The following is a 17,711-nucleotide window of genomic DNA, read 5'->3' as shown; positions in this document are numbered from 1 at the left end:
TCCCAGGCCATATATCTGAAAATGGCTGAAGGTTCTCTGGTATTCTGGCCAAACCCCAAATTTGGCTTTGTGTCTAATCTCCATCACTCAGTCTAATTAAATGAGTGAAGCGTTCCCACTCCGCCATGTGGTGCTGTACATGGGCAGTGACTGAGGCGAGTCTCTCACCTTTACTGCAAAGTGCTTTGACACCTATGGAAATGAACCGTATACAAATGCAACCCATTACTACTGTCAAGATGAAAAGGGCACCATACCGCTCCCAACAGCCTGCAGTGGTGTCATGGCTTGGCCACTGAGTTGCTGAATTTGCTGTACCTACCCGGCACCCATCACATATTCATACACACCTCTGAGCTGTTCCCTTTTTTCCCTTCAAACAGGGCTCAGATCAGCCTTGTCACTGTATAGCCTCAGCCCTGAGTCAATCCCATTAAACATGGCTTAAAAGCCCAGGACACAGGTGACACCAGGAGATATGTCTGAGCACTTTTCAGAAGCTTTCAGCTCAGGAGATCAGACCTCATCATTGCAATCAAGCAAGTCTTTTTCTCCCACAACCATCAATGTGCTGGAGTTACAGTAATTATAATGCAATATAAAAACAATCATATTTGTGTAAAAAAACATTTTGAAATGAATATGGAATTAATTTACTCAGCCTAATTTGACATGCACCTGTCTCATTTTTATATCATTTTTATACCTCTGTTCTGCGTGCTCACAGTGCAATAGTAATACAGCTATAGTTATACATATAATCATAGCCTGCACTCTGGTACACTTTATCTAATGCTCATTGTGCAATATCTGTATATAACACAATATAATAGTTGTCTATAACTATTGTTGTACAGGCCCACAGCCTGCACTCATGTACACTTTAACTTATTGTGCAGTAGCTGTTCATATTTATTTTCTATATAACTTATTGTGCAGTAGCTGTTCATATTTATTTTCTATATAACTTATTGTGCAGTAGCTGTTCATATTTATTTTCTATATCTCTCTCATTCATTCCATCCTTATTCCACTCCATGTATGTGACCTGCACTGCTGTTGTTTGTTGTATCACTGCTGCTGGGTGGTATTTGTTGTTGTTACCTCGACATTGTATGAAAGCACTATGAGAGATATTGGAATGTGTAATGTACTGAGAGATACTTGTATGTGTAAAAGCATATTTGGCCAATAAAGTCTGATTCTGATACTTTAACATATATTTAACATATCATAGTCGTTTAAGGAGGCAATGTACCTTGGTTTGTTAATGTATACATAGATTAATGGAGTTCACAAGGTGTTTTGTATTGGGCTCAATTGGAATCCATGAATCTCATCATCAGTGCTTATATTATTCTGTGTGAAGACTTCACTGTCACTGCTGACAGGGAGCAGTGCAAACACCATCCTAGATAATCTTGCGGGGAAGCCACGTTAATTTGATTTGGAATTAATAGAAGGAAAATCCACACGTTCAACAGACAAGTATAAATATCCAGTCAGACCTATTCCAAGATAAAGCCTAGGTCTGTCGCTTGAGAGATTTCAAAGCTTATGCCCAGTATGGTCTGTCATAATAGGGGACAGGGGATCACAAAGCCTCAAAAAGAGGTGGCCTTTTGAAGCTGTGACAGGGGAGGTTACGTTATCTCTCACCCTTCACTCCCCCCCCATTACACAGTGCCCTCAGGGCGTCTCACCCCATCAATCTCCCTGCTGGAAATGCCCCGGATTCGGGCGTAGAAATAAAGGTGCTCCTCGCCAGTCAGCAGCTCATCCAGAGCGTCCACCTGGGGGCAGTAGCCGATGTTGATGCCCTCGTTACGGCAGTCGATGATGTCCACCATCCTCCTGTGGTGGGGAGAGGGGGGAAGTGGGAACACACACACAGAGTGGCATTGAATGAACATAATGTTCTCTGAAGGTTGCTATAACTTTGTGATACACAACAGTGTTACTGGAATTACATTACATTATTGTCATTTAGTCAGATGCTCTTATCCAGAGCGACTTACATAGGTTACAAGTTTTCCATGTTATCCATTTTTACAGCTGGATATTTCCTAAGGAAATTGTGGATTAGGTACCTTGCTCAATGGTACAGCTGCAGTGCCCCAGCAGGGGATTGAACCAGCAATCTTTGGATCACAAGCCTTGCTCCTTACCACCACACCACACTACTCCCCATCCCTCTCCTCTCTGTCCCCACACTACAATGTGTGTTAGCAGAACATCCATTTGGTTTCATTCTACCACTGAGTTTAATTATTACTTGGATGGGAAGCCAACGACATCACGCTAACCCAAATGAGCCACTTACTTACAGCTACTTATAAAAACCAGCACCAAGCCACTATAGAGCATGCTCTCCATGCAATAACAATATACTATACTATGGCTACATCACTGCAGAGATTTGGTTGGCTGTTATGTGGTTGTGGGAATGCGATGTGATAAGCATTGCACTGAGCTCTTTAAAACCACTGATGGTTTTGCGTTGAATGCACTGTACTGCATCTGAAGCCTATTTCTGTTCCACTGTATCATACTGTAGATGACCAGTTCTGTACAGAGAAAGAGCTGTGATTGTGAATGAACCAATGGGTTGATAATGACTGTGCTGGTTCTGATGTTGGAATTGACCACGGACTCTTACCCGTCCCAGTCGCGGATCTGCGCGGTCCCATCTGTGGGGCTGATATCTCCTGTCAGCATTTTGAAGGTGGTGGTCTTGCCAGCCCCGTTCACACCCAGAAGCCCAAAGCACTGTGGGGAGGGAGAGGACCTATAGTGAGAACACTCCACACACTAACACTTTCCACTCTTGAAAAGCACTCCACAACAACTTCGGAGGATTCCCAACAGTACACAATTACATTATTGGCATTTCGCAGATGCTCTTATCCAGAGCAACATATATGGTTACAACTTCTTAGATGTTGCCCATTTATACAACTGAATATTAACACATTACCCAGTACACATTACACAGTACACATCATTCGTAAACATACATAAACATGCAGAGATAAGTATTAAAGCTCAAACTAACTGTCACAGGGCAGACTACAGTATGTAGTTATAGTGTAGTGTATGCTCAGTGATTGATGGCAGCAGTAAAAGGTGGCTGAGAACTTTTATAATTTGGAATATAGCTTTGAAGTATTTTATAGTCTATGCAGGCTTTGAGGCCAGTATGGTCAGTTATGCGCATTATGTGAATTGCGTGCCGACAATATGAGGAACATTCACAGACAAGATTACCACGGTGATTAATTTGCTGAGCGGGAATGGCTTGATGTCTCCCCTGTGTAAAGCTATGAATTATACGATCTAACACAACAGTCATAAACAGAGGAGACAAACGTCTAAGTAAGGATTCACTGCCGTCTCAAAATTCTGCAACGATCTAATTTCACCTAAAAATAATGGGAGTTATTTCCCAGATGGAAGAAGATAAATAAAGAGTTTCCAGGAAGAACTTGATAACAATTTCTGTCATTATTTTTTTAACCCCTTGTTGGACAACATGTCAATACATTTGAGTTTTCAGTTGATTTCTGTCCTGGAGAGTGTTCCAGTGAAATGTGACAATACACAGTTTCCCAAAAATAAGTTGCGGACATAAATGTTGGAACACTGGCTCCTTCAGTACAAATGGCGGGAGTCATGAAGAATAAAGGGATTATGAGTAGAGGGTGAGGTCGCAGTTTGGGCTCACCTCCCCAGCGGGAATGCCCACAGACAGCCTCTTGACCGCCTGCACCTTCTTTCGCAGGTGCTGGTACACCTTGGTGAGCTGATTGACCTGCAGCAGGTCGGTGCTGGCCGCTCCGGTGGCCACTCGCTCGCGCTCCGCCACCACGTCCTCGTCCTCGTTCTCACTGATGGGGCTCGCCTCCGGCAGTGCCTTGATACGGCACAGGAGCCTCCTGGGGGGTGGTCAGGGGGAGAGGGGTTGAGGCAAGGAAGAAGGGGAGAGGTGTAAAGAGTGGAGGAGCACATGGAGATGAGCAGAGAGAGAGGAAGGAAGAGAAGATTAGAGCAGGGGAGGTTGTTATTACGCGCATCTCTGCAGTTTAATCATACCAGCCTCCGTAATCACCGTGGAGAACGTTAATTAAATGCATGTGCAAAAATGTTCTCAAGAGCTGAGGTTCTCAGGACTTCAACACCTTTTTAAAAGGGATAATACTCAATGGGTTTTCGCCCCCACCACACACACACCTTTCTACACCCTTTCACTGTTAATCGCTCTCACCTGCTACTAAATCCATCCCATCCCCCGCCCCCGCCCCCATCGTCACCACTCCTGCATCGTTCTCCCTCCACCCACCAAACTGTACAGTTTCTATCTCCAAGGGCTGACTCCAAATAACTCCACTCTTTGATCACTTTAACCCAGTTTAACCACATTTTTTCACATCATTCCTGAGGTGAAGGATGGGTACATTGATCCCGTCCGAGCTGGCGGCAACTGAAAGCATCCAAAGCCCCCCCGACCCCCCGCACCTGATCCTCCGAATCAGCCACTTGTTCATAAGCAGGCGCAGGATGAAGCAGACCGTCCCTTGCAGGAAGAGGGAGACGAACATCCAGCCCAGCACGTCAATGCCAAAGGGGTTTTTGTAGGCGTCCACACCGTATGTGCTCAGGATCTGCACCTGCATCTCCATCCGTGCCAGCTCCATTAGCCCGTTCCCAAAGCTGAATTGGGGGAAGATCAGGAAGACGTAGCTGAGGGTCTGGTACACCTGGTGCACACTCTGTGAGAGGGAGAAAACAGAGAAAAGACAGACAGTCAGTGCACATTTTAAGGCACAACCAGACCAACAGGTTTGAACAGAAGGCACATAAATCTGAAAGACTTTAGTTCCATCTTTGCCTTTATCTTCGAACAATTCCCATGTTTTACTTCAATGACACAGGCTGATTCTGCAGCTTATCACTGAAGGGAAGTACTGAGAAAAAAACATTGTTTTGATTAATACTGTGAATGCCAGACTGAAATTCTGTTTGATATGGTTCAGCTGGATGTTTTTACAAGTTTAAGAACTAGGGCTACGGCTGCAGATGAAAAGCATTTCCCGGCAAGGCTTGCAAGACAGTCAGGAGCAGCATAGTATGACTTAATACTTCCATCACTTCAAACATGGCTCCACCCATTGGGGCGGGAACTCCTCCACATTCCACCCTCACCTCCTCGTGCCCCCGGAGCTGCCACAGGAAGTAGACCACGGAAGTGGAGATGATGGTGTTGACGCTGATGAAGAGGTTGATGCAGACGTAGCTGATGAAGGCCATCTCTGCATCCTTGAAGACCCCAGCCAGGAGGTACATCCAGGGAAACGTGGCAAAGCTGGGAAAAAGAGAGAGACAGGGGGCACGGGTTAGAGGTGAGGGGTCACAGCCATGGGAGGAAATTAAGATGAAAATAAGGACGGTTTGAAGATGCGAAATGTTGATGACAGAGCAGGGTTGAACTCAAAGCTGACACAACGGAGTAATTTGTGCCAGAGGAAAAGTAAGTGTGAGGAAACATTTATCATCTGGTTAGTATTAATAATGTATACTTACATTACATGCACCTTAATCCTGTGTTGCTACACTGATTTTGTTGTGAGTCACAATACATCATTTTGGAATAAAAAGATAGCAAAGAGACTGGTCATCACTACCCTTATTCAATTATTACGGCTACTCTATTCCTCAAGGCAAAGACTGACCAATACGCACCAGGACAAAAGCTCTCAAAAGATTAATAACATTAATGCAATTTGCTACCCTACGTATCACAGACAGACTCCACACAAAAACAAGGTTTAGAAGCTTAAAGATAAATTGCTTCATCTTATGATGAGACATCCTCATTAATTTCCTGCTCTCTGAATTATCTTCTGCTTTATTCATTACTCTTTGTGATTGAGGTGCTGGGGTCAAAAAAAGAGATGTTTAAACAAAGAGATGAAGAGCAAGAGAGAGGAAAGGAGTGTGACTGTGTGTGTGTGTGAGAGAGAGAGAGAGAGAGAGAGAGGAGGAGAAGGACAGACAGAGTGAAATAGATGGAAAAAACGGCAAGAAAAAGAGGAAAGAGAGAGAGCGAGAGAGAAAGAGAGAGAGAGCGAGAGAGAGAGGGGAGAAGGACAGACAGAGTGAAACAGATGGAAAAAAACAGCGAGAAAAAGAGGAAAGAGAGAGAAAGAGCGAGAGAGAAAGAGAGAGAGAGAGCGTACAGTGGAATAGAAACAGGCTTCAGATCCAGGCACCGAGCAAAAGCAATTAAACATGTTCAGGTGAGTGCAGACAGAATGGCCCTGCTGTGTGGATGTTTATTGGTGGGGAATTAGGCAGTAGTGTGATGAATGGGGAGAGCAGGCCTGTCAGTGATGGGTTTCAGTGCAGCTAAAAGCCCCCAGAGACACAGACCTCATTACAGCTGCAGGAGACATAGCCACTGCCTTCTCCTCTCCTTTCTAAACAGCAGGGCCCAAGGCATGAGGTGGGAGATGCACAGTGCCAGGCAAGAAAAGTCTACTGTTCTGCAAAAGGCTTGAACAGAATTTATTGCTGGATAAAAGTGCGCGTGATACCATCGATCTGAAGTGCTTCAGTCACCAGCTGTGACTGCAGACCTTCTTCAGCCTCTCAAATTTGCTGTTGGACAGGCTTATCTGTAACTCCTAGGCACCCCCACCAGCTGCTGCATAATTTGTAACCGGGGCAGGGAAGAAAGCACCACTGAGAGAGTGGTTTATGAAGGGATTACGCATGACAGGAATAGCTGAAGCTTGAGTCTTTGCAGCATTGCTGAGGAAGATGAGGACAGTTGAAGAGGAAGTACAGCTGACATTCACCTTGCTATGGAAGAGTTACTCAGCGGTGTTTACAGCGTTCTGGTGCTGGTTTCAGACTGCAAAACGCAGTGTGTTCTCTGTGTCTCCGTCCCACAGGAATCTTAGTGTAGCCAGAGTTTAGTATGTCATAGCGCGGCGTTTCTCAAACCTCTCCTGGAGGACCCCTTGGCCTGCATGTTTTAGACCTCTCCCTGCTCCAACGCAGCCGATTCGAACGATCAACTCGTTATGAACTCCTGAAGCTGCTTAATAACAAACTGACAATTTAAATCAGCTGTGTTGGACCAGGGAGAGATCTAAAACATGCAGGCCAAGGGGTCCTCCAGGAGAGGTTTGAGAAACACTGTCATAGAGGAGGTTGTAGAGGAAGTGCATTGAGTGATAGGAGGATGTCTGTGGGGGTACGTTTGTTTGTTTTACACAAACACGTGGTGCACAAACACATGGGTGCGTGTTTAGCTGGTGAATAGTGTTTGTGACCCTGTGTCAGTCATGCAGGAGAGTGGGGGTGATGATGGAGTACTGACCCGAAGAGAACTAGCAGCAGTGATACAGCTCCGAGGTTCTGGTTGTTAGTGAAGGCTGGGAGGTGGAAGGCAGCAATCATACCAATGGAGAGCGCCACTGGGATCATGTACAGGGCCTACAGACAGACGACACACACCATCAAACCTGCACTCACAACCCCTTTCTGTTTCTATGGCCATATGTCCAGAGTTCATTATTCAGTTTAAATGACCTACTTCTTCACATCGTTTACTTACATTTACACTGAATTGCATCAACAGTGAGATCCCCCATTACAGAAGATACATAATTATCATAATGATAATTTTTATTATAGTAAATAAAACGAACTGAATTCTTAATTGTGTACCGAGTAAAGAGGGGTGTGAGAGTTCACTGGTCAAGACAACATGGAGGCTATTCAAAGGCTTTCACGGTTATGAAGAAAGCTCTTACAGTCACATGATATTCCATAACAAAACAATTCCATATGATACAAGAACTTAAGAAAGAAGTACACATGGCATAGCATGTTACACAGGAATTTTAGTCAGTATGTACCATTTTTATAGAGAAAATCTCAAGAGGTAGTGAAGCAAGTATTTACCATGTCATCACTGAAAAGTGTAGCGAGAGTTTACAGTGCTGTAAAGGAACCTGTCAAGGAAGTCTAACAAGTGTCTACCATGTCATACAGGAAACTGAAAAGCAAGTGCAGTGAATCTTTACCATGTCGTAGAAGAAGTTGATTGCCCAGTAGAAGGGTTCACCAATGCCAGAAATGTGCTGCAGCCTCTTGGAGCCGCTATGGTGCTCCTGGACTTCATAGATGACGAAGCTGGCTGTCATGATGGAGTAGCCCGTCAGGACACACAGGGCCACCAGGATGTGGACCAGACTCAGAATCCTGTTAAGGGGAGTGAGGGAATTAAGGTCAATGCAGGTGGGACATAGACAGGACCCAGAATCTCACACATTTCCAATAGCCAGCACTTTGCACTACAGTAGCTTTGCCCTCAGCTTACATGAAGCAGTTAAATGCATTTTCACTGACAACTAAATCATAGATTAAACAGGACACTCAAATGAAATAAGGCCTTACAAAACACAGGTCCATCAATTCCCCTCTGCAATCCTAGGTACTGTCCAACTGTAACTTAAGTGGTACCACAGCAGTAGTACATTCAATAATGATTTCATGTAAGATTCCATTACCGAGGAATAATAAAGAGCATTTCTAGATATAAGCGGAGTGCAAAGTACTGTGAACATTTCAAAATACAATTTAAATACAATTTACAATTTACCAACAGCAAGTCAACCATTCCTTTTCTGGAAAAAATAAAAACACATCAGGCTGCTGCTACCTGGGCAATGCTATGGTGAAATATTTCCCTTTCTTGTGAGGTAGAAAGTAACAGAGTAATCTGGCTCTACATTTGCTCTGCCCACATTCAACGGCACATGCTGGGCCAACACCTTTGATCTCGTTACTGCTTTCAACACTCGCGCTTCCTCCCTGACTTCATACAACATCCATCTTTCGGGTGAGTCATACTCACTGCGCCTCTTTTGGGCAAAAGATGAGAAACCAGGATGCAGACCCGACAGAAGAGAGGGGAGAAGAGAGGAAAAGGGGAGGGGAAGAAGAAAAGCAGAGAGGGATGGGGGGCCTACGGGCAGGCAATCCCATTTTACACATAATTTTGTCTCAACGTAGATGTGACCTTGTAGAAACTTTGAAAACACTAAAGTTACAGGGATGTTGCAAGAGCATTAAGCGTTGAAGCAAGGGGCTAAACCGAGACCTGGATATGGGGATGGCTTGGGAGGCTCTGCTCTGCCTTCCCGTGGTGATGGGATTCAATCTGGAGACCCTCGGAGCGCTGCGGCCCTCTAGGCCTCGCGTGTGGGATGCCAGATTAATGTAGTCCCTCTCAAATCCTTCTCAAAACTTGACAGAATGCTGATGACCAAGTGGGCCTTTCAAACGCGCATTACAGTGGGGTAATGCAGGGGCGCTGTGGGCGGCCTCCTCTCGTCACTGTGATAAATGGCACGGCCGACACGAGCGGGCCAAGAGCCAGCCGTAACAGAGTGGTGAGGGATGGAGCGGCGAATATTACCGAGCTTTTAATATGCTGGCTCCCGGTTACCCAGGGCATTTTAAAAAACAGGAAATGGAAAATGGGTTTCGAATCAATTAACCTCTACGTCACCTTGAGAGTAAACACACATAATATCGGGATGCTAATCAATACAGCCAGCTCCAGAAGATGCATTTAGAAAATAAAATATGATTAAATAAGGCAGTCGTCTGTGTCTGGATCAGATGATTTTACCCCTTGAATGGCAGGCGCATAATTCTTCAAACCTCTTCCCACGCAAGAGGGAACACTCTACTGGCTGTCCACAATGAAGCCTACATAACAATGTCATGCCACAGCACTTGTCAAAGCCATTCATAACAGCTAATGACAGTATGTGGCAAGTCAACTGCAGTGTGATTCATGTTATGGAACCTTTGCTTGTGCTATGCACACTCAACCAACCTGGTTTTACTTTCACTTGTAATTAATCTGCATGCCTTTATGGCTATTTAATTGCTTAGGTAGAGATTGCAGCACAGTGATTTTATCTGCTTCTGGGGAGCAGAAGTGAGCTTTTTGGATTTTATGGATTTTAGCATCTTAGGTTCAAAACCCACGTGGTTCGTTGCTGTTGTACTCTTGGGAAAGGCTCCCCATCTTATTTACCCCAGTAAAAGCCCATCTGTACAAATGTAAACTGAAAGTAATTATCCATTTCTTCCCTCTGGAAACAGACATCTGCTATAGCAGTAAATAGCGATAAGCAGTATAACCACGAAGGCACTGCAAAGCAGAACTGAGATTATAGCCCTTACATGGCATCTTCATCTTGCACCTGCCCAGGGTAAGGATGGCTGGACACGGAGATCCCTGAAGGGCATAAACAGAAAATCATAATGAATGTTTATGCGACAATAATGTCACCTCTCACATCCCTTCCGATGAAGAGACATGACATGTGCACTTCAAAATTCCCAAACCAAAACCAAAGAGATTTTGCACATTTCCAAAGGATATAATATATTGTATGTTAAAATATATTAAATTATAAAATTTAAATTATGTATAATGTGAGTTTTGTATATATATATCTCAACAATTTCACATCTCCTGACGTTTTCATATTTAATTTAGACTATATATATTAGAAAAACATGAAATATGAAACAATAGTTTTACACACACGCACATACACATACAATATGTGTATAAATCAGTGTGACAGCAACTGATATGTGTAATACGTTAAAAATGTATTTTCACTTATTAAAAGAACATCTACCTTGTATTTTATATTTGTATCTTACTGTTCCAAATATTTTCGCTCAGTTTCAATCAGCCATATGTATTGGACAAATCCCTCAGGAACTATATAATGTAATTCCCCAGATTTCTTTTCCTCTTTGACTTGACCTAGTTCACAGGCTACCTCTGCATAATTGCATTTTCCCCGTTTCCTTATTGACTCTTGGATTGTATTAATCTCGCTGGATAGCAGACAGCCCACTGCTGCCGCTGACCCCAACGGTGTCAAGATAAGACTGGGGCGCGATGCAATTTCAGTCCCCGGGACTGGCTCTTAAAAGTCCTGTTTTGCATTAATGGTAGTGCGCGCTGTTGAAATCCCAGGGGAAATACTACTCTAGGCGTCACACAATATCGATGAGGAGAGAGAGAGTGCTTAGGGCGCTATTCCTGTGTCTGTGTAGATGGCCATGCTCTGCAGGCACTGAGAAATGGCACGGAGAAAAGTGGCCAATGTGAGGGGCGCTGGACTCCATCGGTTAAACTGTGCCTTTTACAGTGACCTTTACACAGAACACCACAGATCACATGCCCAAAGTAAATTTCAAGTAGATCAGGAAGGCAAGAGGTTGCAAGTTACAATTCAAATGGTATTACAATGACAAATACATTCATGATGTTATTTTAAATTTGGTTTCAAATTGGTTTTATTGGTCTGATCAGTAGTATAGAAGTCCAGTTAGATCAGGTCTGAAAGAGCATGGTGCTCAAAACCCTGATAAGGAGGCTTGATTGTGTAAAATACAGTCAATGCTCTTAAAGAGGGCATACAGACAATGGCTCATGACGGCCAGCAGGGGGCAGGAGACTGGCTCACCGTATTGCCGGGGGTCCTTCTCAGGGGGTAGGCTGGATCTTAGGATGAGGTTACTGAGAGTGTTCAGGTAAGCTGGCATTGTGTGGTGTCCCTCTGGGTTATACCAGACCTGAAAGAGTACACACATAAGCCCACACAAAAACATATACACATATACATACACACACACACAAACACACATTTTTCATATCCAGTACTGGCTCTCTTTAAAACAAACTATGGCAAACAACCTTTAAGCCTAGCAATGTCAGGAGTATTAGGTTAAAATCAATAAAATAATGTTGCACCACTTGGAGTATCTTCCAGAGCATGTACAGTATATATTTAAGTCTGATTGACATGGTTACCTTGGTGAGGGTTCTGTTTTGGGGCACATCCAATAGGTCCATCTTAAGGTCAGTGGGAAGGGGCTTTCCAAAAGCAAAGCCCCCGTATCTGAAACATTTTTAAATGATAAGCAGGAGGCTTCCTTTCTTTCAATGGTATCAATGTGATAGATACCACAATGATCAAACTAAACAACCCTGATGTATTCAACATGATCCGAGTATAACCCAACAGACACAATGTGACTTTATTGAAATTGTACTCAGTCATACCAGTATATCCTCTTTGAAACGAGAAAAGAAAGGACATCTGAAGCCAGAAACAGTGGATATTCTATGTTTCAAATTTTTGAGGTGAGGTTGTTCTCACCTGTCGCGGATGTAGTCGTCAGCAGTGACCAGCAGGTAGTCCTCGATATTGAGGCTTGTCAGGTTGTACACAATCTGTGAGGATGGGATTTTCTTGTGGGGGGGCTCATAGTTATAATGGGTACAGACCTGTGAAGACACAGAAAGAGTGTTGTATATTTGCATGAATGAGACAGATTTAATGAACAACCCCTTATTATTTACACATAAGACATATTAGTGCCCATTATCTAAACTCACAACACTCCCATATTCACACAATTGTTTTTGCTTTGTTTGTTTTTTCCCAGCATCCCTGAATCAAAATTAGGGGGAAAAATCATTCAGCTTTATATATGGAGTAATCAAAATTGTGTTGCTGTGTTTGTTATTTCCATATCATATCAATTCAAAACCCCCCAAACATCTCCAGCAACATTTGATTTGAAAGTGGTCCGCATCAAAACCAGTTAGAGGTAGAGATCACATTGTTTGTTAATGAGACAGCAGTTATGAATGAGATGCCTCTGCTCTGTTCATCATGATCAAGATCAACATTTAAAACCCATTTCACTCAGGGCTGCAGTCCAACAGGTTTACAGTCCAGCCAAGCATTTAAAAGGCCTGATTTAACTACTTACTGCCACCATTAAACTAGCTCAATTACCCCGTCCAGAAAACTGCCGGCTTTTTAAAGAGATCTTAAAATACTGCTGGACTTCACGCCAACAGCAACCGACATTAAACCCTGCAGATACAGCTGCACATCCACATATATCTGGGTCTTCACACAATCCCCCGCTCACCTGCTCTGTCTTGCTGCATTTGCATGGTATCAGGGGAGCTGAACTGTTTCCACTTGATGTCCAAGCCGCAGGGTCAGTCTTTCCGTTTCTCAGACACACCCTGAGGGAACATGGACACACTGAGATGCTGGCACATGAATGAGCATCTGCATTCAGATGGCACAGTGACATCTGATGCCATCCTGTCAATGTCCACTGGGTGGTGCAAAAACATGGCACTGTGTGACTAGGCTCTGCCTGACATTTTTGCGCAGGAACTGGTATTAGAACCTATACGGTGAAATCGATTCAATAAATGGGAAGTGTTTATGAAATGAAACTCATTTATAAAACAAATGACTCATCCAAGAACACTGCAGCAGTACTGGCAACTCCCTCAATGCATAATGTATTCATCATTGCAAAGCTCAGAGGAGACTGGGGTGGAAAAAAAGAGAAATAGAGAGGCACGGAGAGATGGAGAGGGAGGGAGAAGGGAGAGAGAGACAGAAAGACAAGTAGGGAGATAAAGGGAGAGAAATCGAGGGGGGCTGAGAATGAGATACACAGACAGAGAGACAGGAAAGAGAGGAAAGAGGCAGAGGGAGAGAGAGAGAGAGAGAGAGAGAGAGAAGGCAAAAGAAAAAGACAGAGTGCACAGTGGAACAGAAACAGGCTTCAGATCCAGGCACCGAGCAAAAGCAATTAAACATGTTCAGGTGAGTGCAGACAGAATGGCCCTGCTGTGTGGATGTTTATTGGTGGGGAATTAGGCAGTAGTGTGATGAATGGGGAGAGCAGACCTGTCAGCGATGGGTTTCAGTGCAGCTAAAAGCCCCCAGAGACACAGAACTCATTACAGCTGCAAAAGACACAGCCACTGTCTCAGCGGTGCCTGCAGCTAGGGGTAGGACCATACTCACGGGTTGCCACCACCATCCATGCACGAGTTGTCTATTCCGGGGAAGGACAGCATGGTGTCCACCAGCTGACTGGAGTTGGCATTCTGATTGCTGTTGGCAAGGGAACACTTACTTACACACCAGCTGCAACATGAATATCTACAGTACACAACATGAGGCTCATTGTCATAACTACATGACACCAGCATGTAGTGTGAATCTCAATAGAATGTGGGCACAAGAAAATGAGCAACAGATTATGATTGATTTTATTATAGTAAAAAATTTGGCTTTCCAAAGACTTTGAAAAATATAATGAAGTAATTTGGATGCGTACAGGTAAAATCAAATGAAAATGAGGATTTTTCATTCTCCTGCCCCACGCTCATTTTCAGAACCAAAATTACCATGTACAAAACAATCTTGTAAAATAATGAAATTAACTGCTCTTTGGCAAGCCTCCATAGCAACTCAGTCTGTCCTATGTGACATTTCTGTTACCGGGTTTTCTGTATTGATGAATGAAGCCAAAGTCAAAAAACACCTGCACCATAGAAAAAGCTCCAGCTCTAGGGTATGCTGGAGGACCTCCAATACCCACAGTGCACTGCAGGGTATGAACACACATCTACAGTGGCTGACCTGAAGAAGGAGTACTGCTGGCTGGTGTGGTAGAGAGCCGGGGACAGCTCCATTTTAGGGAAGTACTGCAGGTCGGTCTTAATGGAGCCCAGGCCCATGGCGGCGATGACAAACAGCACGGGCAGCAGGACCTGGGAGAGCAGGCCCTTCCAGTCTCGCCGAGAGTGGTGCACCCGCTTCATCAGCAGGGCCCCTATCTGCTGGCCAATCAGAGCTAGCCCGCGCACAGAGGCAGAGCCTGTCAGAACTGGAAGATGGGAGAGAGAGGAGGACGGCAAAATTAGCATTAGCATTGTCTGCTAACCGCATTCTGCGCTGATCGATGCTGTGTGATAAAACACTAAGTGTGAGGCGCACATTATGAATCATCTGGTCCTTACAAAATGCTGATATGTTAAAATGAAAAATGCAAAATGTATGGCTTATATTTGTAGTTTATTTAAAAATGTAATACTTAGAATATTTAGTTCGGAGTATCATATATTGCCTCTTCCATGTTTTTTTCTGCAGATGCTGGACAGAGTGTATTATATACCATAGTATATTATACATGTTGATATACTTTACATGTATGCAGGACTTCTTAATGGGGAGCATGTCATATCTAACACCATTTTACTGTGAAAACACGTTAATGCTATGCCAAATGAGGGCACTTGCTGACTACGCAAGTGCCTTATGGCGACAAAGACATTACAGTCATGCCTACCTATTGTCACATGAGCTATTTGCCTCAGCTTCAAACAGATATATTTGTGTTTGCATGTGTTCCATAACATCAAAACACATTCCAGTGTTGCCGTGCCAAACTACCGTCACCCAAGATGTACAGCTCCTGATAAGCAACCTGCTCAATGCCTGCATTCATGCTTTGTTTCCCTTTATTCCCATGTTTCTGTTGTCTTTTCTTTAACAAATGCAGTTTATTTCTCATCAACAGCCCCTTCCCAAAGCCACCTTTGTATGTTTGCTGTGGTTTAGGAAGCCTTCGATCCAAGGCTACTGATTTTATGGCTGTGTCGTATAAATTGTTGAGTGTTGCAATGTCTTGTTTTGTCTGATATTCTTCCAATGCAACATGTACTTAAATTCCATCTCTGACTGTTTGTGTTTGTGGCTTATCACTTCCTCCACGTTGCAAGTTCACGTAGGGTCTGCTCTGACTGCCTGTGATCGTAGCTTGTACTCACCATATACTCTCCAATTACACAGTACACACAAGCCTTAGCTCTCTTTCGTACAATGCCCAAGTGGCATCCTACAGCAATTCATCTGCATCTACAGCCTGTTACACTCATGATGTATCAACATTTTGGAATAAAATCCTTTTAACTCAGCACATAAACATTATCCACGCTACAGCTGGTCAGCGCAGTTGGGAATTCTATGATCTGTGTTTTGGATTCTTTCATCTAGTGACTGTGATGTACGGTAGTGTGTGTACTTGGCTTCCCTTAGTTTCTAGGGTGTCTAGTCAGGTTGCACAAGTTAATTTGTGGTAGAGTTTGAATAGTGCTATGCTCACACTCACTGGTCTGGGAGTGCTGTTAGCCTGGTCTGACACTGTTGCTCATTCAACCTAAATAGATACACTTCTGTTCTCTTGTGCTGGAAGTTGCTCTGGTCTGCTAAATGAATGTAATTTAATGTAATGGGAAGGGGGTGATGCTCACTGTCTCGGTCACCGAAAGTGCTTCCTGTGGATTCCTCAGGCAGGCTTTCTCTGGAGGCAGTCAGGTCAACCACTGAGTCCCCAGTGGGCCAGGACCTCACATCCTCAGACTGGCTCTCATCTTTGGTCAGCTGGAGGAAGACCTGGAAAAACCAGAGGCCATGCTCATAACAGCTATCACAGAGGTTAGGAGGGTGTGTGTGCATTGGTGTGTGTGTGTGTGTGTGTGTGTGTGTGTCTGTGTGTATGCACGTGAGTTTGCGTGCGCTTGTGTTTGTGTTTGCGTGTGTGTCTGTGAGATAGAGAGAGAGAGTGTGTGAGTGTGTGTGAGTGTGTCTGTGTGTGAGTGTGCATGTGAGTTTGCACGTACGTTTGAGTTTGTGTGTGTGAGAGAGAGAGAGAGAGATAGAGAGAGAGAGAGAGAGAGAGAGAGTGTGTGTGTGTGTGTGTGTGTGCGTGCGTGCGTGCGTGTGTGTGTGTTTGCGTTTCTGTTTGTGTGTGCCCCTTACTTCCTCCAGTGTGGTGTCAGATATCCCGTAGCAGCCAAGTTGTAGGGCATCCAGGTTCTGGTCCAAGCCGGTGAGCAGGGAGCGGTAGGCAGTTGCATTGTGGGAGTTGAAGGGGGGCAGGGTGTAGACCATATCGCCCACCTCCCCTTCCTTCAGACGTGCCTCTGGGAGGTGGGACTGAATGAAGGCCTTCACCTCCTCACTGTCAAACCTCTCCTGTGAATCTGGAGTCTGAACCTGATCAGAGAAAAAAAAAAGTAAGGAGGAGTTAGCGATAAGGGTGAAAGCACAAGAACAAAAAGATGACAGAGGATGAAAAAAGAGAAAATAGTGATGAATCTAGTAAGGTGTTAAGGCTTTGCCAGCAAGTTCTAAAAGTATGCATTGTTGTCTTAGCACTTCATGTCCAGATTGCATACTTCAAATGCACAACAAAAGACACACATGTGACATAGTGAGACTCTGGGAGGTGAAGCTGGCCTACCTTCTTCGTGAGGGTGAGGTTATAGCCCTGGGCCAGCTTGTCTTTGAGGTAGAAGGGTGAGCCACAGCATTTGAGCCCACCCCTCTCCAGGAAGGCGATGCGGTCGCTGAGAACCTCCGCCTCGTCAAGGTGGTGGGTGGACAGGATGATGGTGCGGTCTGCGAATACAGGCATCGTGAGATACTGACACCCAGATCCTGTCTTTTAATTCAATTCCACTGCAGTGGCTCTCATAAGGGCCGAAGTGAAAATAATTAAAGATCAGAAAAACGTATCTGTGAATGTACGCTGATACCAATCACTTATTACTAAACCCGCTGTTTCCTTTTTTTCTCTCTCTTTTCTACTACATTGATATTTCATGCACCTTACGGAAATCAATTTAAAGCTTATTAAATTTGGAATGAATTGTTATGCGGGCGATAAGAGAAACCCTCTGACTCACTAAGGTTTCAAACATGACAGAA

The 17,711-nt window shown here is 44.2% G+C and overlaps 1 protein-coding gene across 2 annotated transcripts in view; it reads right to left on the bottom strand.

Moving 5' to 3' along the window:
- The window catches only part of abca12 (ATP-binding cassette, sub-family A (ABC1), member 12), a 72,548-nt gene that overhangs the window by 6,646 nt on the left and 48,191 nt on the right, over window positions 1–17,711 (bottom strand). For both annotated transcript variants that reach the window (XM_036545149.1, XM_036545148.1), the window contains 17 exons: window positions 17,245–17,402; window positions 16,761–16,997; window positions 16,253–16,394; window positions 14,580–14,826; window positions 13,959–14,048; window positions 13,057–13,156; window positions 12,273–12,400; window positions 11,924–12,011; window positions 11,577–11,685; window positions 10,270–10,324; window positions 8,094–8,271; window positions 7,385–7,500; window positions 5,203–5,362; window positions 4,516–4,769; window positions 3,725–3,935; window positions 2,660–2,769; window positions 1,704–1,854 (listed from right to left, as the gene is read on the bottom strand). In XM_036545149.1, coding sequence (XP_036401042.1) covers window positions 1,704–1,854; window positions 2,660–2,769; window positions 3,725–3,935; window positions 4,516–4,769; window positions 5,203–5,362; window positions 7,385–7,500; window positions 8,094–8,271; window positions 10,270–10,324; window positions 11,577–11,685; window positions 11,924–12,011; window positions 12,273–12,400; window positions 13,057–13,156; window positions 13,959–14,048; window positions 14,580–14,826; window positions 16,253–16,394; window positions 16,761–16,997; window positions 17,245–17,402 — 2,534 coding nt within the window. The remainder of the gene's footprint in view (window positions 1–1,703; window positions 1,855–2,659; window positions 2,770–3,724; window positions 3,936–4,515; window positions 4,770–5,202; window positions 5,363–7,384; window positions 7,501–8,093; window positions 8,272–10,269; window positions 10,325–11,576; window positions 11,686–11,923; window positions 12,012–12,272; window positions 12,401–13,056; window positions 13,157–13,958; window positions 14,049–14,579; window positions 14,827–16,252; window positions 16,395–16,760; window positions 16,998–17,244; window positions 17,403–17,711) is intronic.

This window comes from Megalops cyprinoides, chromosome 14, assembly GCF_013368585.1.
Source record: "Megalops cyprinoides isolate fMegCyp1 chromosome 14, fMegCyp1.pri, whole genome shotgun sequence".
NCBI classification, from domain to species: domain Eukaryota; kingdom Metazoa; phylum Chordata; class Actinopteri; order Elopiformes; family Megalopidae; genus Megalops; species Megalops cyprinoides.
The sequence above is the reverse complement of the archived record's forward strand: the minus strand, read 5'-3'. Positions and strand labels throughout refer to the sequence as shown.